At 37.8% G+C, this 19,947-nt stretch overlaps 1 protein-coding gene across 9 annotated transcripts in view; it reads left to right on the top strand.

Moving 5' to 3' along the window:
* Nucleotides 1-14,087: 14,087 nt before the first annotated feature.
* Nucleotides 14,088-19,947, top strand: part of LOC106829511 (cell surface glycoprotein CD200 receptor 1-like) — a 38,257-nt gene continuing 32,397 nt past the window's right edge. For 2 of the 9 annotated variants that reach the window (XM_044771594.2, XM_014838654.3), the window contains exon 1: nt 15,268-15,530. In XM_044771594.2, the coding sequence (XP_044627529.2) occupies nt 15,521-15,530 (10 nt within the window). In that variant the 5' untranslated portion in view covers nt 15,268-15,520. Of the gene's footprint in view, nt 14,158-15,264; nt 15,531-19,195; nt 19,414-19,947 lie in introns of those variants that run through there. The other 7 variants (XM_070508829.1, XM_070508835.1, XM_070508833.1 and 4 more) reach the window with 7 other exon arrangements.

The following is a 19,947-nucleotide window of genomic DNA, read 5'->3' as shown; positions in this document are numbered from 1 at the left end:
CAAGGCTGTTTTCAGCTTTCTCAGATTTGCCACTGGGGCTGGCCCCAGGCAAAGGAGCACCCAATTGTTTCAGGCTTTGGAAGGTGAGGCTTACCCCCTATGTGGCTGTTTGAGAAGCACAAGTCTGCTGCAGCTGACAGGCCCCACTGCCCACAAGGCCACACATGCCATCAACAGAGTCCTACACCATGTGTGCATCTCCACCGACTGAAGCATATCAAGTTGCCCCACTGCAGAGGCCCCATACTCTCCACCAACACAGGCCTACCCCTCACACCTGCCCTGCCTCACACAGGGAGACCCACTTGCCCTGCTGCAGAGCATCCAAGCACCCAGCCTATGCAGGCCCACAAGTTGCCCGAGGGCTAGCTGTTGGATGGGGCTAGTCCCTAGGGCAAGCTGCCTGCCCTTGCTGAGCTGGATTAAATCAGTGCTCTAGTAGATGGGGGAGACTACTGGGCAAACAGGCCAGGGGAAGAAGTCCAATGGTCTCTGCCACCATCTGTGTCAGCATGCCTGTCCTAGGTTTCAATAATGGCTGCCACCAATGTCTCAGTTCCTGGAGAGATCTCATCTCTCACTGAGATGCACCCAGAGCCTATCAAGTGAGCCTCTTTTCATCAAAGGACTGTGCACCTTTCTTTCTGGTGATTTTAGGTTGCTTTCTGAAATGAGTGAATTTATGCATGGGCCCTTTAAGGGCAGACTTTTATTTTCCTTTATGTCTGAGAGCTTTTCTAGGGGTATTCCCTGTTTTAGTTAATAATCAGCAAAGCCAAATATTATGACATTTGTCTTGGTTGTGCTGAGACCAAAAGCTGCTTATTGTGGTAATGCTCCCCCGCTCAGATCCCCCACTCCTCTAGGGAAGACTTCATACCTTAAGACTTTTCCCAGCCAACTGTGAAACACTGTGGCTAGAATGTGGCTTTTTTCTCTCCAGGAAGGAATTTCTGCCTTCTACCTCAGTCAGCCCTGTCCTTTGCTTTGGGGGTTCTTTTTATCCAGTTTTCAGTTCTCTCTCGGGGTAATTGTTCCAAGGGCAGTTGTAAATTTGTTGTATCCATGGGAGGAGGTGAGTTCAGAGTCTGTCTATGCTGCTATCTTGACACTATCCTCTAGATTTTCTTATTAACAGGGATGGAAATAGAAATTGGGGGTAGCTGATCATTTATGTGAAAGCTTTTATGTCTTATATGCATTTTTTTTAGATGTGATAAGGCACAGCAGCAATCTTTGTGGGGCAAAATAGCATATAATCAGAAGAAATAGGTTTCTATTTAAAAGTGCAAATAGCTTTCTATTCACAATTGCATTGCTAACTAGAATTGCTAAATTCAGAAAAACAAGTACTAAATCAGATCACATTTTTCTTTTTTCTATATTTTCTTGATCCCTAACATTTTTGACACTTTAGAGGACAAGAGAAGAGCAATCTTTGGACTTTCCAGCTTCTTATAGCTTAGCTCTAGTCAAAATGTGGTCCAAGGACCCCTTGCAGGAAGTCCTCAAGGTTGTTTCTATTTTCATAATAATACTAAGATGTTATTTTGCTTTTTGCACTTACATCTCTCATAAGTGCACAATAGAATTTTCTATATGCTGTGTGGCATATATTAATATTGTTGCATTGATGGCTTATGGAGTGACTACTTGTATATTTTTTGTGTGTTTCTAGATTTTTCTAAGGTAATTTCTTTGGGGTCCTCAATAATTTCTAAGGGTATAAAGGGATCCTGAGACCATAATGTCTGATAATTGCTGTTTTAGCTGATAAGAAATATATATTAGGACCACTTAAGACTGAATTAGTTTTAACTTTGGGAATCATCACTTTAGAAAATTATATAAAGTTATAAAATATTACCAAATGTGAAAAAACCTAGTGAAAATTCATAAATTGTATCATTTGATTTACCTGAATTGGTTGTATATTTCTGAGTTGCTGGCTGTCAGTCTTTTTTTAGAGTTATAAAAAGATATTTGCGATTCCTGGTGGTTAAGACTCAGACTTGTTCCTGAACTGTAGAGCTTGCTCTCTCTTTCTGTGTTTTTGTCCTGTTTTATAAATGAAGTGACTTCTGGCCATTTTCTTTAAAATTAACACAAGCAGGGCTCTGGTTTTTGTTATTAACTTACACAGCCTCCAACCTTAACAACCTGCCTTCTGGACAAACACTGTGTGTTTAACCAGCCAGTTTGTGGTATTTTGCAGCCAGTTTGTGGCTGCATTAGTTGACTAATATACTGTGGGACTTGGTCTAACTTGCCTTAAGTATGTGTCAAGTTTGATATAAATACTTTTCCATTTTTAACCTAAATAAACACTTGAGGTATCTCACTTATTGCTTTTGTTTTCCCAAATCTAAATGTTTACTGTATCTTTCTCTGGGGTTTTTAAAGTCTCCTACTGTTTTTCAAGATACCTTTCTAACACAGTTCTGCCAAATATGTTATAAATCAGCATTAACATTTACTGCGGGGATATTTATGAGTGGTCACTTAGGTATATATTTTTCTCTTTGGTTTTTTTATTTTAAATAATGACACTCTATTTTGGTGAAAACGAAACATGCTTACTATAGGAAATTCAAGCAATAGAGAAAAACGTAATTTCATAAATTTCCACCACCTGGAAACACTGTTAACGTTAGTCGAATGATGTATGAATATATGTAAAAAGAAGGAAAGACAGAAATTATTTCACAAAAATTCTTTTATATAATCATTTTACTTTCAATACAAAATATTACATTTATTGTTACTTGATTTTAAACTAGAGGAAGAAAGAGAAGTTCTTACTGAATTTGAGATAAAAATGTCTCCACCATGTACAACACCAAGAGTGAGCATTAGTGTTAAGTAGGGACTTTGAGTGATAATGATGTATCAGTGTTGGTTCATCGATTGTAACAATTGTGCCACTTCGGTGGGGATGTTGATAATGGGAGAGGCTATGCATGAGTTGGGGTTCAGCGTACATAGGGACTCTTTGTACTTTCCGCTCAATTTTGCTGTGAACCTCAAACTGCTCTAAAAAATAAAGTATATATGCATATATACGTATATAAATATGAGCTCCTTTTCAGAAGCAATATTTTCCAGTTTACTGTAATGATGTATAAGGCATTCAATAAACTAAACTAAAGAAAACAAAACAAAAACTACAGCATGCCAAGTAGAGAAAGCAAATCTGCGTATGTGTTTATTCAAATGAGTTTGGACTCTTGCCACCTACATACAAAAAAAAAATGTCTTTACCAGATGAAACACTTATTTCTAAAGGATTTCTCTAAGTTAAAAGATTGCGAACATTTTTTAAGAGGATGATATAACTTATGTTATATTTTCACTGTCACATAGTGTCAGTTGACTCCCTGACATGAAAAATGAAGAAATCTTAACAACTTTACACTTCTTCAAACCACCTTTCCTCCTACTTTCTGATTTGTTAGTTATATACCATTTTTATATTTTGAAGGTTTCAAATATTTACATTCTGTTCTTTAGCCATAATTCCCTCAAGTGTTTAGTTTTAACTATACATTTAAATGGATTTATTGTTAATCACTAATCGTGATTTCTTTTTTACATTTGTATTTTGTTTCGTGGGGTAGCACTATCTAGTTCTTTTTTCTTTTGTTTTACAACTGGAGGAGTACGAGAGGAAAGAGGTAGGATGACAAAAATGAGAGTTTCTGTCCATTTTTAAATTCTCTCCTGTCCTCTTTGGTACAGATCTGCAGGTAAGATGAAATAAAACCCATCATAGCTCACTCAGAATATGTCTCTCTCTCTGCCATGCTACTCATTGAATGTATGGTAGGATCTGTTAGCTGACAATGTAATCATGGAGTTATTAGCTGGCCTAGTTTTCATTCTAAGTGAGAACAAAAAAGATTAAAAAAATCCTCTCAGGAGTAAAGCAAAATAAATTCTTACTCATTATCAAAACCATTTGGAGACTACTGATTAGACCATATATCACTAAAAAGTTACAGCAGATATAGATACTGTAGCATTCAAAATAACCAAATACCTCGCCTGTGCTTCAGATGAGAACTAAGCAAAGAATAGTTTATTCTAAGCCATGATGTTTCTGATAACCACAATTGACCACACTGTGAGAACCTTATACTTGGTTTGTGCGTATATGTTACATTTGCATTCATGTGATTAATTCTATTAGAGAAAATGTTTGTGGTGGAAATGTCTGAGATAACAATCAACCTGAACAGGAAGTTCATGTGGGTAACTATTTCAGTGTTAAATATGCACTTTAGAGAGGCAGGTGGAGGAGAAGGATGAGAAAGACTGCCCAGAGAATTGAGGGGGAGGTGCAATGAGGCAAGCTGGCTATGGACGTGGTCAGAGTACCTGGAGCCCCAGACAAGTCTAAGCAGAAGCAGCTGAAGCCATGCTTGATGAAAGGCTGTAAAGTCTCCAAAAGTGACTAAGAAAGTGACCAGATTTTGCCATATAAGAAATAGGTTACCTCCAAGGCAAATAAAAATATCTAACTTTTGAGGAGAATAAAGTTAGAGACTGTGGCATAGAAATGATTAGAGACCACCTAAAAACAAATGCATTGAGAGACCTCACCAAGAATGGCAGGGTAGGGAACTCCAAACTCTCTTCCTCCTCTAAAGCAACAATTAGGCTAGCAAAAGCTGTCAGAATCAACTTTTTCAGAACTCTGGAATCTAATGAAAAGCTTACAATGACCAGCAGAATGCTAGTGAAGAACAAAGCTGCTAAATTTCAGTAAGAGCCTGATATGGCATTTTAACTTACCTGCCTTCTACCTGCTAATCCCCAGTTGGGCAGCGGCTAACGGGAAAGTAGCCCATACTTCTGCTGTGGCTTACTGATGCCAGAGGGGGCAATATAGACCTTGTTCTCAAAGAATTATGGTTGTGTGTTTTGACCTGTCTAGTGGCTCCCTGAGGAATTGACTTAGGGGCTTGCCTTGTTTCTCTCATCTTGGAACTATCTCAGGGCTGGAGCTGCCTTCTGGGTAGCATTTGTCAAAAGCATTTAACGTCAAACATATAGTGGCAGCTGCTTGGGGGAAGGGATAAAAGACTGGGCAAGCAGTAGACACACCAAAAAGCCTGAGAAGGAAGAGGCTGGAAAAAGAGATATGTGGGAGATGAAAGACCTTAAAAAGCTCCCTTGTATTCTGGGGAATCTGGAAGATCACTCACATGCCCAGGGCTAGACACATGCTCAGAAAAGATCTGAGAAGGTTCTCAGCTCTCACCTCTGGCTGACATTCAGGCTCGGCTCAAGCAGGAAGTGAAGGCTAAGGCAGAGTTGTCAATTGCCTGGTGAATGTTAATACACACACAGAGCCCATCTGCAGGGACTAGGAGAGTTTCCCCCCACCCCCAATTCTAGATGTTTAAGGGCATTACTGTCAAATCACTAGCTGACCAATAAACTAATGCGATGGAGATTTCAGAGGTGTCACACAACAAAGAAGAAAGTTGTTAAAAAATTAGTTTAGAAAAATCACTAAACAAACAAAAGCAACTACAATAAGCAGCAACAATAAATCCAGTAGAGATGGGAGAATCAGATTTCCAGAATTGCCATAATATTATAAGATTTAAAATTTTCAGTTTTCAACAAAAATTATGAGGCATAAAAGAATTAAGAAAGAACAGCCTGTACACAGAAAGCAAATAAAGCAACTGTCTCTAAAGAAACACTTACTTACTAGTAAAAGGATTTAAATAAACTATTTTAATAGTTTATAATAGTTGAAGAAAACTATGCACAAAGAGTGAAAGGAAACAAGGAGGATGACATCTCACCAAATAGAGAATATAAATAAAGAAATAAAAATTATAAAAAAGAAACAAGTAGAAATTCTGGAGCTGTAAAGTATAATAACTGAAATAAAAAATTCACTAGAGAGATTCAATAGCAGATTTGAACAGGCAGAAGAAAGAAACAGAATTTGAAGATAGTTCAATTGAGATTATCCAGTCTGAGGAGCAGAAAGAAAAAAGAATGAAGAAAAATGAACAGAACCTAAAAGATCTGTGGAACACACAAATTGCCAAAACTGACTCAAGAAGAGATAGAAAATCTGAACAGACCTATTACAAGTAGAGAGATTGAATCAGTAAAAAAAAACCTCCCAACAAAGAAAAGCCCAGGGTGAGAGGGCTTCACTGGAGAATTCTACTAAACATTTTAAAAAGAATTAATGCCAATCCTTCTCAAATTCTTCCAATAAGTAGAAAAGGAGGAAGCATCTACTAATTAATTTAACGAGGTCAACATTACTGTGATATCAAAGTCAGACAAAGACATCACAGGAAGAGAAAACTACAGACAAATATACTTTATGAATATAGATGGAAAAATCCTCAGCAGAATACTAGCAAACTGAATCCAGTAGCATATTAAAAGAATTATACACCACATAAAGTGAGATTTATCTCAGGAATGCAAAGCTTGTTTAACATACAAAAACTAATCAATGTAATTCATCACTTTGATAGAAGGAAGGAAGAAAAACCCCACATGATCATCTAATTTGATGCAGAAAAAGCATTTGGCAAAATCTAATACTCTTTTGTGATAAGAACACCCAACAAACTATGAATAGAAAGGAAGTTCCTCAACACAATAAAAAGAATTTATGAACAACCCACAGCTAACATCATAATCAGTGATGAAAAGCTTTCCCTCTAAGGTCAGGAAAAAGACAAAAATGGCCACTTTTGCCACTTCTATTCAATATTATACTGGAAGTTCCAGGAAAAGAAATGAAAGTTATCCAAATTGGAAAGGAAGAAATAAAACTATCTCTGTTCACATGTGACATGATCTTATACATAGAAAATCCTAAACACATTACCATAAAACCCTCCCAAAACAATTAGGGCTAATAAACCAATTTGGCAAAGTTGTGGAATACAAAATCAACATGGGAAAATGAGTTGCATTTCTATACACTAGCAATGAACAAACTGAAAAGCAAATTAAGAAAACAATTCCATTTGCAATAGCATTGAAAAAATTTAAATACTTAGGAATAAATTTAACCAACGAGCTGCAAGATTTGTACTTTGAAATCATTAAAACATTGCCAAAACAATTAAAGAAGATCTAAAAAAATGGAAAGACATCCTGTGTTCTTGGATGGGTAACTTAATATTAAGATGTTAATACTACTCAAAGAGAGCTTTTTTTGCAGAAATGGAAAATCCTGAAATTCATATAGAATTTTGTGGGATCTCAAATAATCAAAACAATATTGGAAAAGAAGGATAAAGTTGGAAGACTCACATTCCCAATTTCAAAACTTCCTACAAAGCTACAGTAATCAAAACAGTTTGGCACTAGCCAAAGGATAGACATAAAGACCAATGGAATAGAATTGAGAGTCTAGAAGTAAATCCAGACACCTATGGCCCACTGATTTTCAACAAAGGCACCAAGATCGTTACCTGGGGGAAAGAATAATGTCTTCATCAAGTGATGCTGGGACAGCTGGATCACCACATGAAAAAAAATGAAGTTGGACCCTTATCTCACACCATATACAAAAATTGACCCCAAATAGACCAAAGATCTAAGTAGGAGATCTAAAACTATAAAACTGTTAGAAGAAAACTTCTTCACTATGTTTGGATTTGGCAATGGGTTTTTTTTAGATATGACACCAAGAGCACAAGCATCCAAAGAAAATACAGAAATTAGACTTTATCAAAATTAAAAACTTCTGTACATCAAAGTACACTATCAAAAGAGTGAGACGACATATAGAATGTGAAAAAATATTTGAAAATCATATATCTGATAAGGTTCTGGTGTCCAAAATGTATAAAACACTCATACTGCTCAAAAACACACAAGCCAACTGAAAAATGGGTAAAAGACTTGAATAGACATTTTTCCGACAAAGATATACAAATGGCCAACAAGCATATGCTAAGATGGTCAATGTCATTAGTCATTAGGGAAATGCAAATCAAAACCACAATAAGATATCATATCCCACCCACTAGAATGGTAATCATCATCATTATCACCATCATCATAAAACAGAAAATAACAAGTTTAGGCAAGGATGTGGAGGAATTGGAGCCCTCATATATTTCTAATAAAAATGTACAATGGTGAGGCCACTGTAAACAACAATTTGGTGAGTCTTCAATAAGTTAAACATAGAATTGTGCATGGCTCAGCAATTTCACTCAAGTATATAGACAAAAGAAGTGAAAACAGGTGTTCAAACAAAAACTGGAACACTAACGTTTGAAGTAGCACTATTCACAATAGCCAAAGTAGGAAACAATCCAAAAGCTCATCAACTGTTGGATGTATAAACAAAATGTGCCATATCTATACAATGGAATATTATTCAACCATGAAAAGTAATGAAATACTGACACATGCTACAACACAGATGAACCTTTAAAACATTATGCTGCATGAAAGAAGCCAGACACAAAAGGCCACATATTGTGTGATTTCATTTATCTGAAATATCCAGAATAGGCAAATTCACAGAAACATGAAGCAGATTAGTGTTTGCCAGGGGCTAGGGGTAGGCGGAATAGGGAGTGACTACTTAATGGGTATACAGTCTCCTTTGAGAATGATAAAAACCTTCTGGAACTTGGTAATGGCAATGGTTTCATAACATTGTGAATGCACTGAATGACACTGAATCATACACTTTAAAATGGATAAAATGGTGAAATTTAAGTTACATATATTTGCCACAATAAAAAAAAATGCACCTTAGCTGCATGTAATATCTAGAGGAAGAGAATCTTTAGGAACACTTACAAATGACAGTATGGAAGTTATTTCTAATTTTAAGTTTTTAAATTAAACTTTTTACTTTGAGATAATTGTAGATTCACAAGCAATTGTAAGAAGTAATACAGAGAGATTCTATGTGCCCTTTATCCAGTTTCCTCTGATGGTAATATTTTGCAAAACTATACACATAATGTTTATAATATAATATATAAAACAATAACACAACCAGGATATTGGCAATGATATAGTCAAAATACAAAATGGTTCCATCATACCATCTGCAACTAGTAACAATTTTGTTTCTTTCTTTCTCATCTGTATGCCTTTTATTTCCTTTTCTTGCCTTATTGCACTAGCTAGAACTTTTAACACTATGTTGAACAAAAGTTGTGACAGCAGTGATCTTTGCCTTATTTTCTTTCTTAGGGGGAAAGTATTCTCTCTTTCAACATTTAGGATAACATTAACTGTAGGTTTTTGTAGATGCTTTTTATCACGTTGGGGAAGTTCCCTATTATTATTATTCCTATTCCTATTTTTCTGAAAGATTTTTTGTCATCATGAATTAGTGTTATGGACTGAACTATCCCCAAATTCATACATTGAAGCCCTAATCCCCAATGTGGCTGTATCAGGAGATAGGGCCTTTGAGAAGGTAATTAAAGTTAAGTGAGGTCATAAGGATGGCATCCTAATCTGATGCAACTGTTGTTCTTGTAGGAAGAGGAAGAGACACCTGAGATATCTCTCACTCCAAGCACACACACAGGAGAAAGCCATCTGAGGACACAACAAGAAGGCAGCTGTCTGATAGCCAGGAAGACAAGCCTCACCAGAACCCCGCTGGTCCTTGATCTTGGACTTCCATCCTCCAGAATTATTGGAAGCTAAATTTCTGTTTAAGTCACTCTGTAGTATTTTGTTATACCAGTCCTAGCAGACGAAGACAATTGGTATTAAATTTTGTCAAAGCTTTTTCTGTGCACTTTAGTTACTTGTAATGTGTAAGAGAAAAAGAATCTTTAGGAAAATTTACAAATGACAGAGAATGAAATTCTCATCTTTTTTAGGTTTTTGCTCTGTTGTTATGAAAGTCATAAAGCAACTCATTTAAATTCTATTGGAAGACTTGAGTAAATTGTTCCAGAAGAATTCAAAACTTGTGTATATATATAAATTTTTAGGAAGATTAGCCCTGACATCTGCTGCCAATCCTCCTCTTTTTTGCTGAGGAAGATTGGCCCTGAGCTAACATCTGTGCCCATCTTCCTCTAATTTATATGTGAGATGCCTGCCACAGCATAGCTTGATAAGTGGTGTGTAGGTCTGCACCTGGGATCCAAACCCATGAACCCCAGCCCACCAAAGTGGAGAATGCAAAGTTAACCGCTATTCCATCGGGCTGGCCCCAAAATTTATGTATATTTTGTTAGCTGTATTGTAAGTTGTATCTCTACCATTTAAAATCATATGTTGAAAAATAGTTCAGAATAATTTTTTGGCAATATTCTCAAGTTCTAAGCAAGGATTAAACATATTTGCTTCTGTGAAAAGTGATTTTATACAGAAAATTTTAGAGCATTGTAATGGCATAGAAACAAATAATGCTGTAGAATGGTGGTGTCCAATGTGTTAGCCACTTGCCACAAGGGTTGTTGACTGCTTGAAACATAGCTAATCTGAGTTGAGCTGTGAGATGTGGTGAATTGTCAAGGGGGATGTGGTAAGGATGTGTAGTAACTAGCCGTCTGCAATGGTAGGAATGAAAAACGGCACTACTAGCTTGGAAGTGTATTCATTGTCTAGGGCTGTTTTGATAAAGTACCACAAACTAAGTGGCTTAAACAACAGAAATTACCGTCTCACAGTTCTGGAGACTGGAAGTCCAAGATCACAGAGTCAGCAGGGTTGGTTCTTTCTGAGGGCTTTGTGGTGTAGTTTTTTTCAATGCTTTCTTGATTGGGTTTTGAGAGATCCTTGCTAGAGGCCAGCCAGTTCCCTTTCTTGAGCACATGATCTGGTCCACACCCCAACCACTTCCGTATTCAGGATCTTACACTTTGGGCCGCTATGCACCTGCCCTAACTGCCCCAGAACCCTATACCAGACAACTAGGGACAGCCTTTTCACCCTGGATTTTGTGAAATTGTTCAAATTAGCCATGCATGGGAACCCAGGAAATTTAGTGAACCTCACTCTGTTTGTCCTATATAAGCTGCCCCATACGGTTCCAGCTTGCTGTTACTCTGTCCCCGGGGGCAACCTCTGTGTGGCCCTGCATGGCAGCCTTCTCTCCTTTGGCATTGTAAGTAACAAAGAATTCTGCCTTTCATCTGTCATTGTATTATGTCCCACCATCAAAAGAATATTTCAACCTTATAAAACAATTGGCACTGTGAGGGGGATAGTATGGCATGACTACTGACTTGTATACCTTTTTGGGAGTCTGATCTTGGCTTACTAGTTGGTTCCAAACCACCAGGAGAGTGGCTTTGGAAGGAACTGCCACCTACGGGTGAGCTTGTGTTTCAACCTAGTTACTTGCTGCTCTGTCTGCTGGTGGTTTCCACATCTTTCCTTACCCAAATTTCCTCAGTGTTGGAATATTAAAAAGGAACAGTTCTAAAGGGTTAAACTTCATGAGTTAGATACTAGCCCTTCAAGTGGGGGCCACCTTAGGGCAATAGGAGTGAGAAGCCACTTGAGCCACACTTTCCAGAGTCTAGCTCTCAGGTGTGTTTCTGGTCTGCTAAAGACTAAATATTTGTATTGTCCTTCCCTCCCCCAGATTCATATATTGAAACCTATTCCTCCAGTGTGATGGTATTTGGAGGTGGAGACTTTGGAAGGTGATTAGGTCATGAAGACGGAGCTCTCATGAATGCTCTTATAACAAAGACCCCAGAGAGCTAGCTTGTCCCTTCCACCATATGAAGATATAATGAAAAAGTCTGTCTATAAACCAGAAAGCAGGCCCTCACCAGACACCAAGTGTGCCAGTGCTTTGATCTTGGACTTCTCAGCCTCCAGAAATGTGAGAAATAAATTTCTGTTGTTTCTAAGTCACCTAGCCTATGGTATTTTGTTATAGCAGCCTGAATAGACTAGGACAGTGGGCATAAACACTATGACATAATAAGCAATAAATTAAAATTAAATTAAGTCTTTGGCATCTACAAATTGGTGTGACAAAATGGGACCCCACAGACCCTCAGTTAAAATAGTTAATATGGCTCGATGTAAGTTAAAACAGGTCTTTCAAGGATTAAAACATTATATAAGACCTAATTAATAAGGGGGTGATTATCCTCCCTGCTTGTCCATTTGACAGCTCAGTTTTGCCTGTTTTTAAACCTGTAAAAAATGAATGAGGCCTCATGGTAGATTTTCAGAACCTTAATACTGTGGTCCCATCTACTGAAGCTCCCATACCCAATATCTAATACTATTAAAATAAGTAACTCCATCTAATATGTTCTATTCAGTGCTTGTTTCAACAGCCTGTCAGCTGCAGTTTTCTTCATCTCTGAAGGCATACAACACACCTTTACTAGCCTACCCATGAAGTCTCTCGGCAGCCTAGCCATCACACATAATCTTCAGGCAAAATTTTTTTTTTTTTTTTTAAATTTTATTTTTTCCTTTTTCTCCCCAAAGCCCCCCGGTACATAGTTGTGTATTCTTCGTTGTGGGTTCCTCTAGTTGTGGCATGTGGGACGCTGCCTCAGCGTGGTCTGACGAGCAGTGCCATGTCCGCGCCCAGGATTCGAACCGACGAAACACTGGGCCGCCTGCAGCGGAGCGCGCGAACTTAACCACTCGGCCACGGGGCCAGCCCCCTCTTCAGGCAAAATTTTAACTATAGCCACCTTTCTCCAGGGACGCAAGTATGGTCTTTACATTAATGACATGCTCTTCCAAGGAGTTTTGTTTAACATACTCATTAAGGACACGCAAGTCCAACATCTTTTAACCCTTTTTGAGTTCTATAGGCAACATATTCCTCATTTACCAATTTTAAATTAAATTTTTAATTTTAATCCCTCTTCTGCTGCTACTTACAAATGAGCTTACCTATCCCCAACAAAAGGCTCTAAAATTGATCCAAATTAAAATCATCAGGCACTCCCATTAGTACCTCAGAGAATCCTTCACTATACAGGCTCTAGCAACCTCCTCTCATACCACCTAGAATCTCTGGACTACCTATGATGGCCATAAATTGCCATGAGCTTCTGATGCCAAAAACTGTCCCTCACTGTTTGCCTAGCTCATAATCCTGGTGTACTCCTTGCTCTCTGCCAAAGCGTACATCCCTACACTCCCATGTCTAAAGGGAAATCTGGTAGAGGGTACTACTATCTGTGCTATTGCAAAAATTAATGGAGATTATTGCTTTCCCCAGGAGACTTCTGCCTCATATAGGTTCACCCCTCGATCCCCTGTGGAGAGGACCTCCCTCTTTCTGGCACCTTCTCCCACTTCCAATCTCCAGTTTGCCACCTTAGCCTCCCACCCTTCATCTCTGACCATGACCACCACAACTACCCCTTCCTCTTGGTTACAAATACCATTAACCATTACATATACCTTACCAAACTTTCAGTTCATATCTTCCAACAATGTAACTGCTGTATTTACCACCTTGAACCAAGGAATACACAAAGTATTATTGTCATAAAAAATAGAACTTATGTTTTTAACATACTTTACAACTCAGCCAGGATGTTGTTAGAGATTCTGAAAATTCCAGATCTGTTTTCTTGGCTAATGCCATAGAATTGGGAACTTGGTTATCGACCAGCCTACAAGGACTCCTTCTACTTCTACTTGTTTTCTTCCATTTAGTGTCATAATAAAATCTTTTTTATGCTGTTTAGGGTAACTTATGCACTACTTGCTAAAAGTCTCCTCTACTATTTGGGTCACTCAAATACCTCAAATAATCAAGCTCAACATTGATGTGAGGATCAATGGGTCAATTTTAACATGGTTTTTTATTGTCCTAAAATGCTGTCTAGACCCAATTTTGAGGCCCTGACTAAAGGATGCTCAGTTCCTCTCTTTGAGCAGTTAAGTCCACACCCTGACTACTTCCCTTATGAGGGCTCTCACACTCCAGGCCACTGTGTATACAACCTCCTTGCCCCAGGGCGAAGTACCAGACAACTAGGAACAGCCCCATAGACAGTCATGCACAGGAACCTGGGAAATTATTCAAATTAGCCAGTCTGGCAGCCCTTTAATCATAACCCCACCCCACTTGCCATTCATAAGCTACCCTCTATAGCTCTACCTTGGTGTTACCCTGTCTGTGAGTGCAAAACCACTGTGGCCTTATGTGACAGCCTACTCCCTTTTGGAATTGTAAGTAACAAAGAGTTCTGCCTTTCATCTATTCAAGTGTCTTTGTGTTGTGCCCTACCATCAAAAGGATCTTTAAATCTTCTAAAACAGGAAGAAAGACTCTATTCTTTCCTTCTCTCCTAGCTTCTGGTGGTTTGCTGGAAATCTTTGGCATTTATCGAACTGTAGGAGCACCACTCTGACCTCTGCCTTCATCTTTACACGGCCTTCTCCCAGTGTCTGTGTCTAGTTTTCCTCTTTACAACAAAGTCATTAGATTAGGGCCATACCTACACCAGTATGGCCTCATCTTAAGTAATTATATCTCTGATAACCCTATTTCTAAATAAGGTCACATTCTGAAGTACTGGGGGTTAGAAATTCAATATATGAATTTTGAGGAGACATAATTCAACCCATAACAGGAAGACTTTATTAAAGCCATACATAGGTTTATCCTATCATCCATCAATTTTATTCCTTGGTGTATGCCCCCAAAAATGAATGCTTAAATAGACCAAAAGGTATGAACAAAATAAAAATGTTCATAGAAGCCTTATTTATCTTAGTCCTGAACTGGAACAATCTAAATCTGCAGAGAAATAGGTGAATAAATTATGGTAAATTCATACAAAAAAACCCTACCACACAACATTAAAAAAGGACCAAGTAAAAAATTTCATTTATGGGAAGTGCAAAAACTGGCAAAATGGTGATAGAAGTCAGAATAGTGTTAATCCCTGAGGAAGGGGTATTGACAGAGAAGGAGCATGAAGGAAACCTCTTAAATAACAGAAGAGGAAGAGCCTATGAAGACATGGGGAAGAAGAGCCCATGAAGACACAGTGTTCAGGAGTTAGTTTTCTAAGTCAATAATCTAACTTTAATTAAGATTTAATTAGTATTAATTAATGGTCTTACCTTGGTTTTGTAGATGATTATCTGTGTGCATGCATATGTAAAAATTCATAAAGCTGTACACTTAAGATTTATGCATTTTACCATATGTAATTTATATTTCCCCAAATGCTCTTTCTTAAATGAATTGCTACATAATCTATCTTGTGACTTCAGTACTGTGGGAGAACCAACCAATAGTAAGCATTGGCTTTTCGCTTTATCACTCAGAAGAACTCACTGACATTTCCTGTCAGTGGCTAATCAGACAAAAGCATATAGAATGGACATGAAGATAAAGCAAAATAGCGAAGAAAAATGATGCACAATCCTGTTGAAGGGAGAGTAAACTAAGGTGACCAGAAGAGAGAGATTCATCGAGTCCAGTGATTGATGTACAGTGAGCTCGTGTTAAAGTAGAACGCCACTCCAAACGTGGACTTTGCTGAGGACTTCAACTTTGAGGTTACCAATCTCTGTCATTATCATGGTGTCTGGTAAGTTTGATGCTGTGACATTTTTATCGAAAAATAAGCTGTCTTTCCTTTTTTTTTTTTCTGCTTTATCTCCCCAAAGCCCCCCTGTACATAGTTGTATATCTTAGTTGCAGGTCCTTCTAGCTGTGGGATGTGGGATGCCGCCTCAACGTGGCCTGACTAGCGGTGCCTTGTCCGCGCCCAGGATCCGAACCCTGGGCCGCCTTGGTGGAGCATGCGAACTTAACCACTCGGCCACGGAGCCAGCCCCCTAAGCTATCTTTCAATAGTGACAGGATACTCTTGATCTACTCATAAGATGTTTTATGATTTGTCCTAGTAGCAGTGATAAATTTGTTCATTATCCAGCAAATCTTCTGATTTACCTTAATCCAATGGTGCACTGACTAGTTGACTGAGTCCAGAATTATATTGGGGGCTCTGGAATGGAGTGAAACTAAACTTGCGTGACTAGACAAAATGCAGAGTTTTCCCCAAGTTTTTTAGTTTGTATTTTTATTGTCTCACTTGAATTTTTGGACCTTAATATTTATTGATGTGTAATTTTTTTCCCTCTTTTGATATTTCTAATATTTCTGGCACTGAGGCTAAGAAGGAAACCCTAAATTTCTATTTGTGGTTTTAAAATTTTAAAATAGAGGCAAGAAACTTACGGGTACAATTTGTTTCTGAAAATGAGGATCAGGAAACATAAGAATATATAAACAATACATAATTAATCTAAGGCAATGATCTCAAGCTCCCGGCAGAACTCTTTGTACAAATGGAATCTTATCCAAAAGCATAAACACGTAGAAGTGAGTGGAGCGGCTTTAATCAGAGCAGGCTCAGGCAGCCAGAAACAAACTTGAATTCTCTCTTCTTTCCTTGCAATGATCCCAAAGGAATTTCACAACATTCTGAGAAACGTTGGCTTCCACATTTCCATATTATGTCTGGTTAAGGGAGAAGAGAACCAGTTCTTAGAAGCATGAAAGAGGGGGCTCTAGGGCCAGGAAAAGCTGAAAGAAATCTGGAGTCAAGGGAGGGAGGAACATTTGGGGTGAACGCAAAAGAAAGTGAATAGCGGATTTTGACACGAGAAAAGGGCTAGGGAAATATTTAGAAGTGTCAGGAAACAGATGGCAATAAAATGGTATAATTGAAGAGAGTTTAATTAAAACACTGTAATTGACGTCATTACCTGTTTAAAGGAGGGAAACCATAGATTGTCTCATGTATTTGATAAAATTAAGCATCCATTTGTTATAAAAATATTTTTGTGTTTTTTTCATATTTTAAGACTTACTTTTTTTTAGAGTGGTTTTATGGTCACAGCAAAATTGAAAGGAAGGTACAGAAATTTCCCATATACCACCTAACCTCACATATGCATAGCATCTCCCCCATTATAAACATCCCCCACCAGAGTGTACACGTGTTATAATTGATGGACCTACACTGAAGCATAATTATTACCCAAAGTTTATAGTTTACATCGGGTTCATTCTTGGCATTGTACATTCTGTGTTTTAACAAATGTATAATGACATATATCCATCATTATAGTGTCACACAGAATAGTTTCACTGCCCTAAAAATCCTCTGGATTCTGTCTATTCATCCCTCCCTCCCCTCTAAGACCTGGCAACCACTGATTTTTTCAGTATCTTCATAATTTTTCCTTTTTCAGAATGTTATATAGTAGCAATTTTATAGTGTGTAGCCTTTTCAGATTGGCTTCTTTCACTTAGCAATGTGTATTTAAATTTTCTCTGTGTCCTTTCACGGCTTGAGAGCTCATTTCTCTTTAGCACCTAATAATATTCCATAGTTTGGATGTACCACATTTATTTAGCCATTCACCTACTGAAGGACATCTTGGTTGCTTCCAAGTGTTGGCAATTATGAATAAAGCTGCTATAAACATCTGTGTACCGTTTTTTTGTGTGAACATAAGTTTTTAACTCCAGTGGATAAATACCACAGAGTGCTATTTCTGGAGCACATGGTAAGAGTATTTTTAGTTTTGTAAGAAACCACTGAACTGTGTTTCAAAGTTGCTGTACCATTTTGCATTCCCATCAGAAATCAATGAGAGTCCACGTTGCTTCACATCCTTCCCAGCATTTGGTACTATGGGTGTTCTGGATTTTGGCCATCCTTTGTATCATTGCCTTCATTCATTTCACTTGGATATAAATATAAAAATAAATAAATATAATTGAATACATTATTGCTATTATTATTTTTAACTAATTTCTATCTATTAGATCAACTGAGAATAGAAAAAGAGAAGTTTTTATTTTACCTTCACTTATTCATTCTCTAAGACTCTTGCTTTCTTTACGTAGATCCGAATTTCTGACCTATGTTATTTCCTTCTCCCTGAAGAACTTTTAACATTTCTTGCAAGGCACGTCTCCTGGAAACAATATCCCTCAGTTTTTGCTTGTATGAGAACATTTCTCCTTCCCTTTTGAAGGATAATTTCACAGGGTACAGGTTTCTAGAAGGCAGATTTTTTTCTATCAACATTTTAAATATTTCACCCCATTTTCTTCTTGCTTGCATGGTTTCTGAGAAGGGGTTGGATGTAATTTTTATCTTTGCTCCTCTATAAGTAAGATGTTTTGTTTCTCTGGCGTCTTTGAGTATTTTTCCTTTATTTTTGTTTTTCTGTAGTTTGAATATGATGTGCGTTGGTCTAGTTTTTGTTTATTTGTTTGTTGGCATTTATCCTGATTAGTGCTCTCCAAGCTTCCTGGATCTTTGGTTTGGTATCTGATATTAATTGGGGAAATTCCTAGTAATTATTGTGTCAAATATTTCTTCTGTTCCTTTCTTTCTTTCACGTCCTTTTGATTTTCCCATCACATTAATGTTACACCTTTTGTAGTTGTCTCACAGTCCTTGGATGTCCTATTCTGTTTTTTTCAGTCTTTGTTCTTTTTGCTTTTCAGTTCTGGAGGTTTCTATTGATATATCCTGTAGCTCAGAGATTCTTTCCTCAGCATATCCAGTCTGTTAATAAGCTCATCAAAGACATTTTTCATTTCCGTTAGTGTTTTTGATCTCTGGCACCTCTTTTTGGTTCTTTCTTAGGATTTCCATCTCTCTGCTTCCATTGCCCATGTGTTCTTGCATGTTGTCTACTTTATCCATTAGAGCCCTTAGCATATTAATCCTAGTTGTTTTAAATTCCCAATCTGGTAATTCCAATATCCCTGCCATGTCTGGTTCTGATGATTGTTCTGTCTCTTCAAACTGTGTTTCTTGACTTTTAGTATGTCTTGTAATTTTTTCTTGACACCCAGACATGATTTACAGGGTAAAAAGGACTACTGTAAATAGGCCTTTAGTAATGTGGTGACAAGATGAGGGGGAGGGGAAGTGTTTTAAAGTCCTATGATTAGGTGTCAGTCTTTTAGTGAGCCTATGCCTCTGGACTATGAACTTTACAAATGCTTCTCAGTTTTTTTCCCTTACCTTAGGTGGAACGGGATGGTTAGAGTGGGCTGGAGTTGGGTATATCCCTTCCCACATGTCAGTTAGGCTCTGATAAAACCCCCACAGGTTAGGCTCTGGTTAAAAATTTCTCCCCTTTGTTAGACTTTGTTAAGACTTTGTTAAGGAGAACAGAGTGCCCTGGTGTATTTCATAATGCGTCCTTTTCCCCTCCCCAGGCTGGAAGCATGAGGAGATTTTTCTCCAATTGTTACTGTGAAAACCTGATTGAGTTCCTGGAGGTAAAAATCACAAAAGTGTGAGGGTCCCCCTATGACTGTGTCCCCCTTGGAGTTTTTAACTCTCAGATGGGTCTACTCCAAGTCTCCAGCAATTCATCAATTACAGTCCTGGTTTTCCTGCCCCAGCACTGGTTCCCTTAGAGGTTTCTGCTCTGGTAAGTTGTGAGTCTCAGTATTTGCCTGTTGGTGTCTCCAATTTTGGAAGCTGTGGTTTGCCCTGTGACCTCGCTTCTCTTATGGATCTAAGAAGAGTTGTTGATTCTTCACTTTGTTCAGCTTTTTACCCGTTAGGATGGAGTGGTGACTTCCAAGCTCCTTAGATGTTGGTAAATGTACCAAGAGCACTTGAAGAGAACGTGTATTCTCTACGTTGGGTGTGCCATTCTATGAATATCTATTGGATCAAGATAAATGATACTGTTGTTCATATACTCTATCTTTACTCAATTTTTTTGTCTAATTGTTCTGTTAATTTCTTAGAGGGGGTGTCAAAATCTCCAATGATGACTGTGCAACAGTCTATTTCTTTTGTCAATTTTGCCTCATGTATTTTGAGGCTCTGTTATTAGGTATGTATGCATTTATGATAATTATGTCTTTCTGATAGTTGGCCTATTTGACATTGTAAATTCCCTTTTTTGTCTCTGATAACATTCTCTGTGTTGAAGACTTTATCTGTTATTAATATA

This window comes from Equus asinus, chromosome 5, assembly GCF_041296235.1.
Source record: "Equus asinus isolate D_3611 breed Donkey chromosome 5, EquAss-T2T_v2, whole genome shotgun sequence".
In the NCBI taxonomy this organism is placed as follows: Eukaryota; Metazoa; Chordata; class Mammalia; order Perissodactyla; family Equidae; genus Equus; species Equus asinus.
Note: the sequence above shows the minus strand (reverse complement) of the source record. Positions and strands in the feature narration are given on the sequence as shown.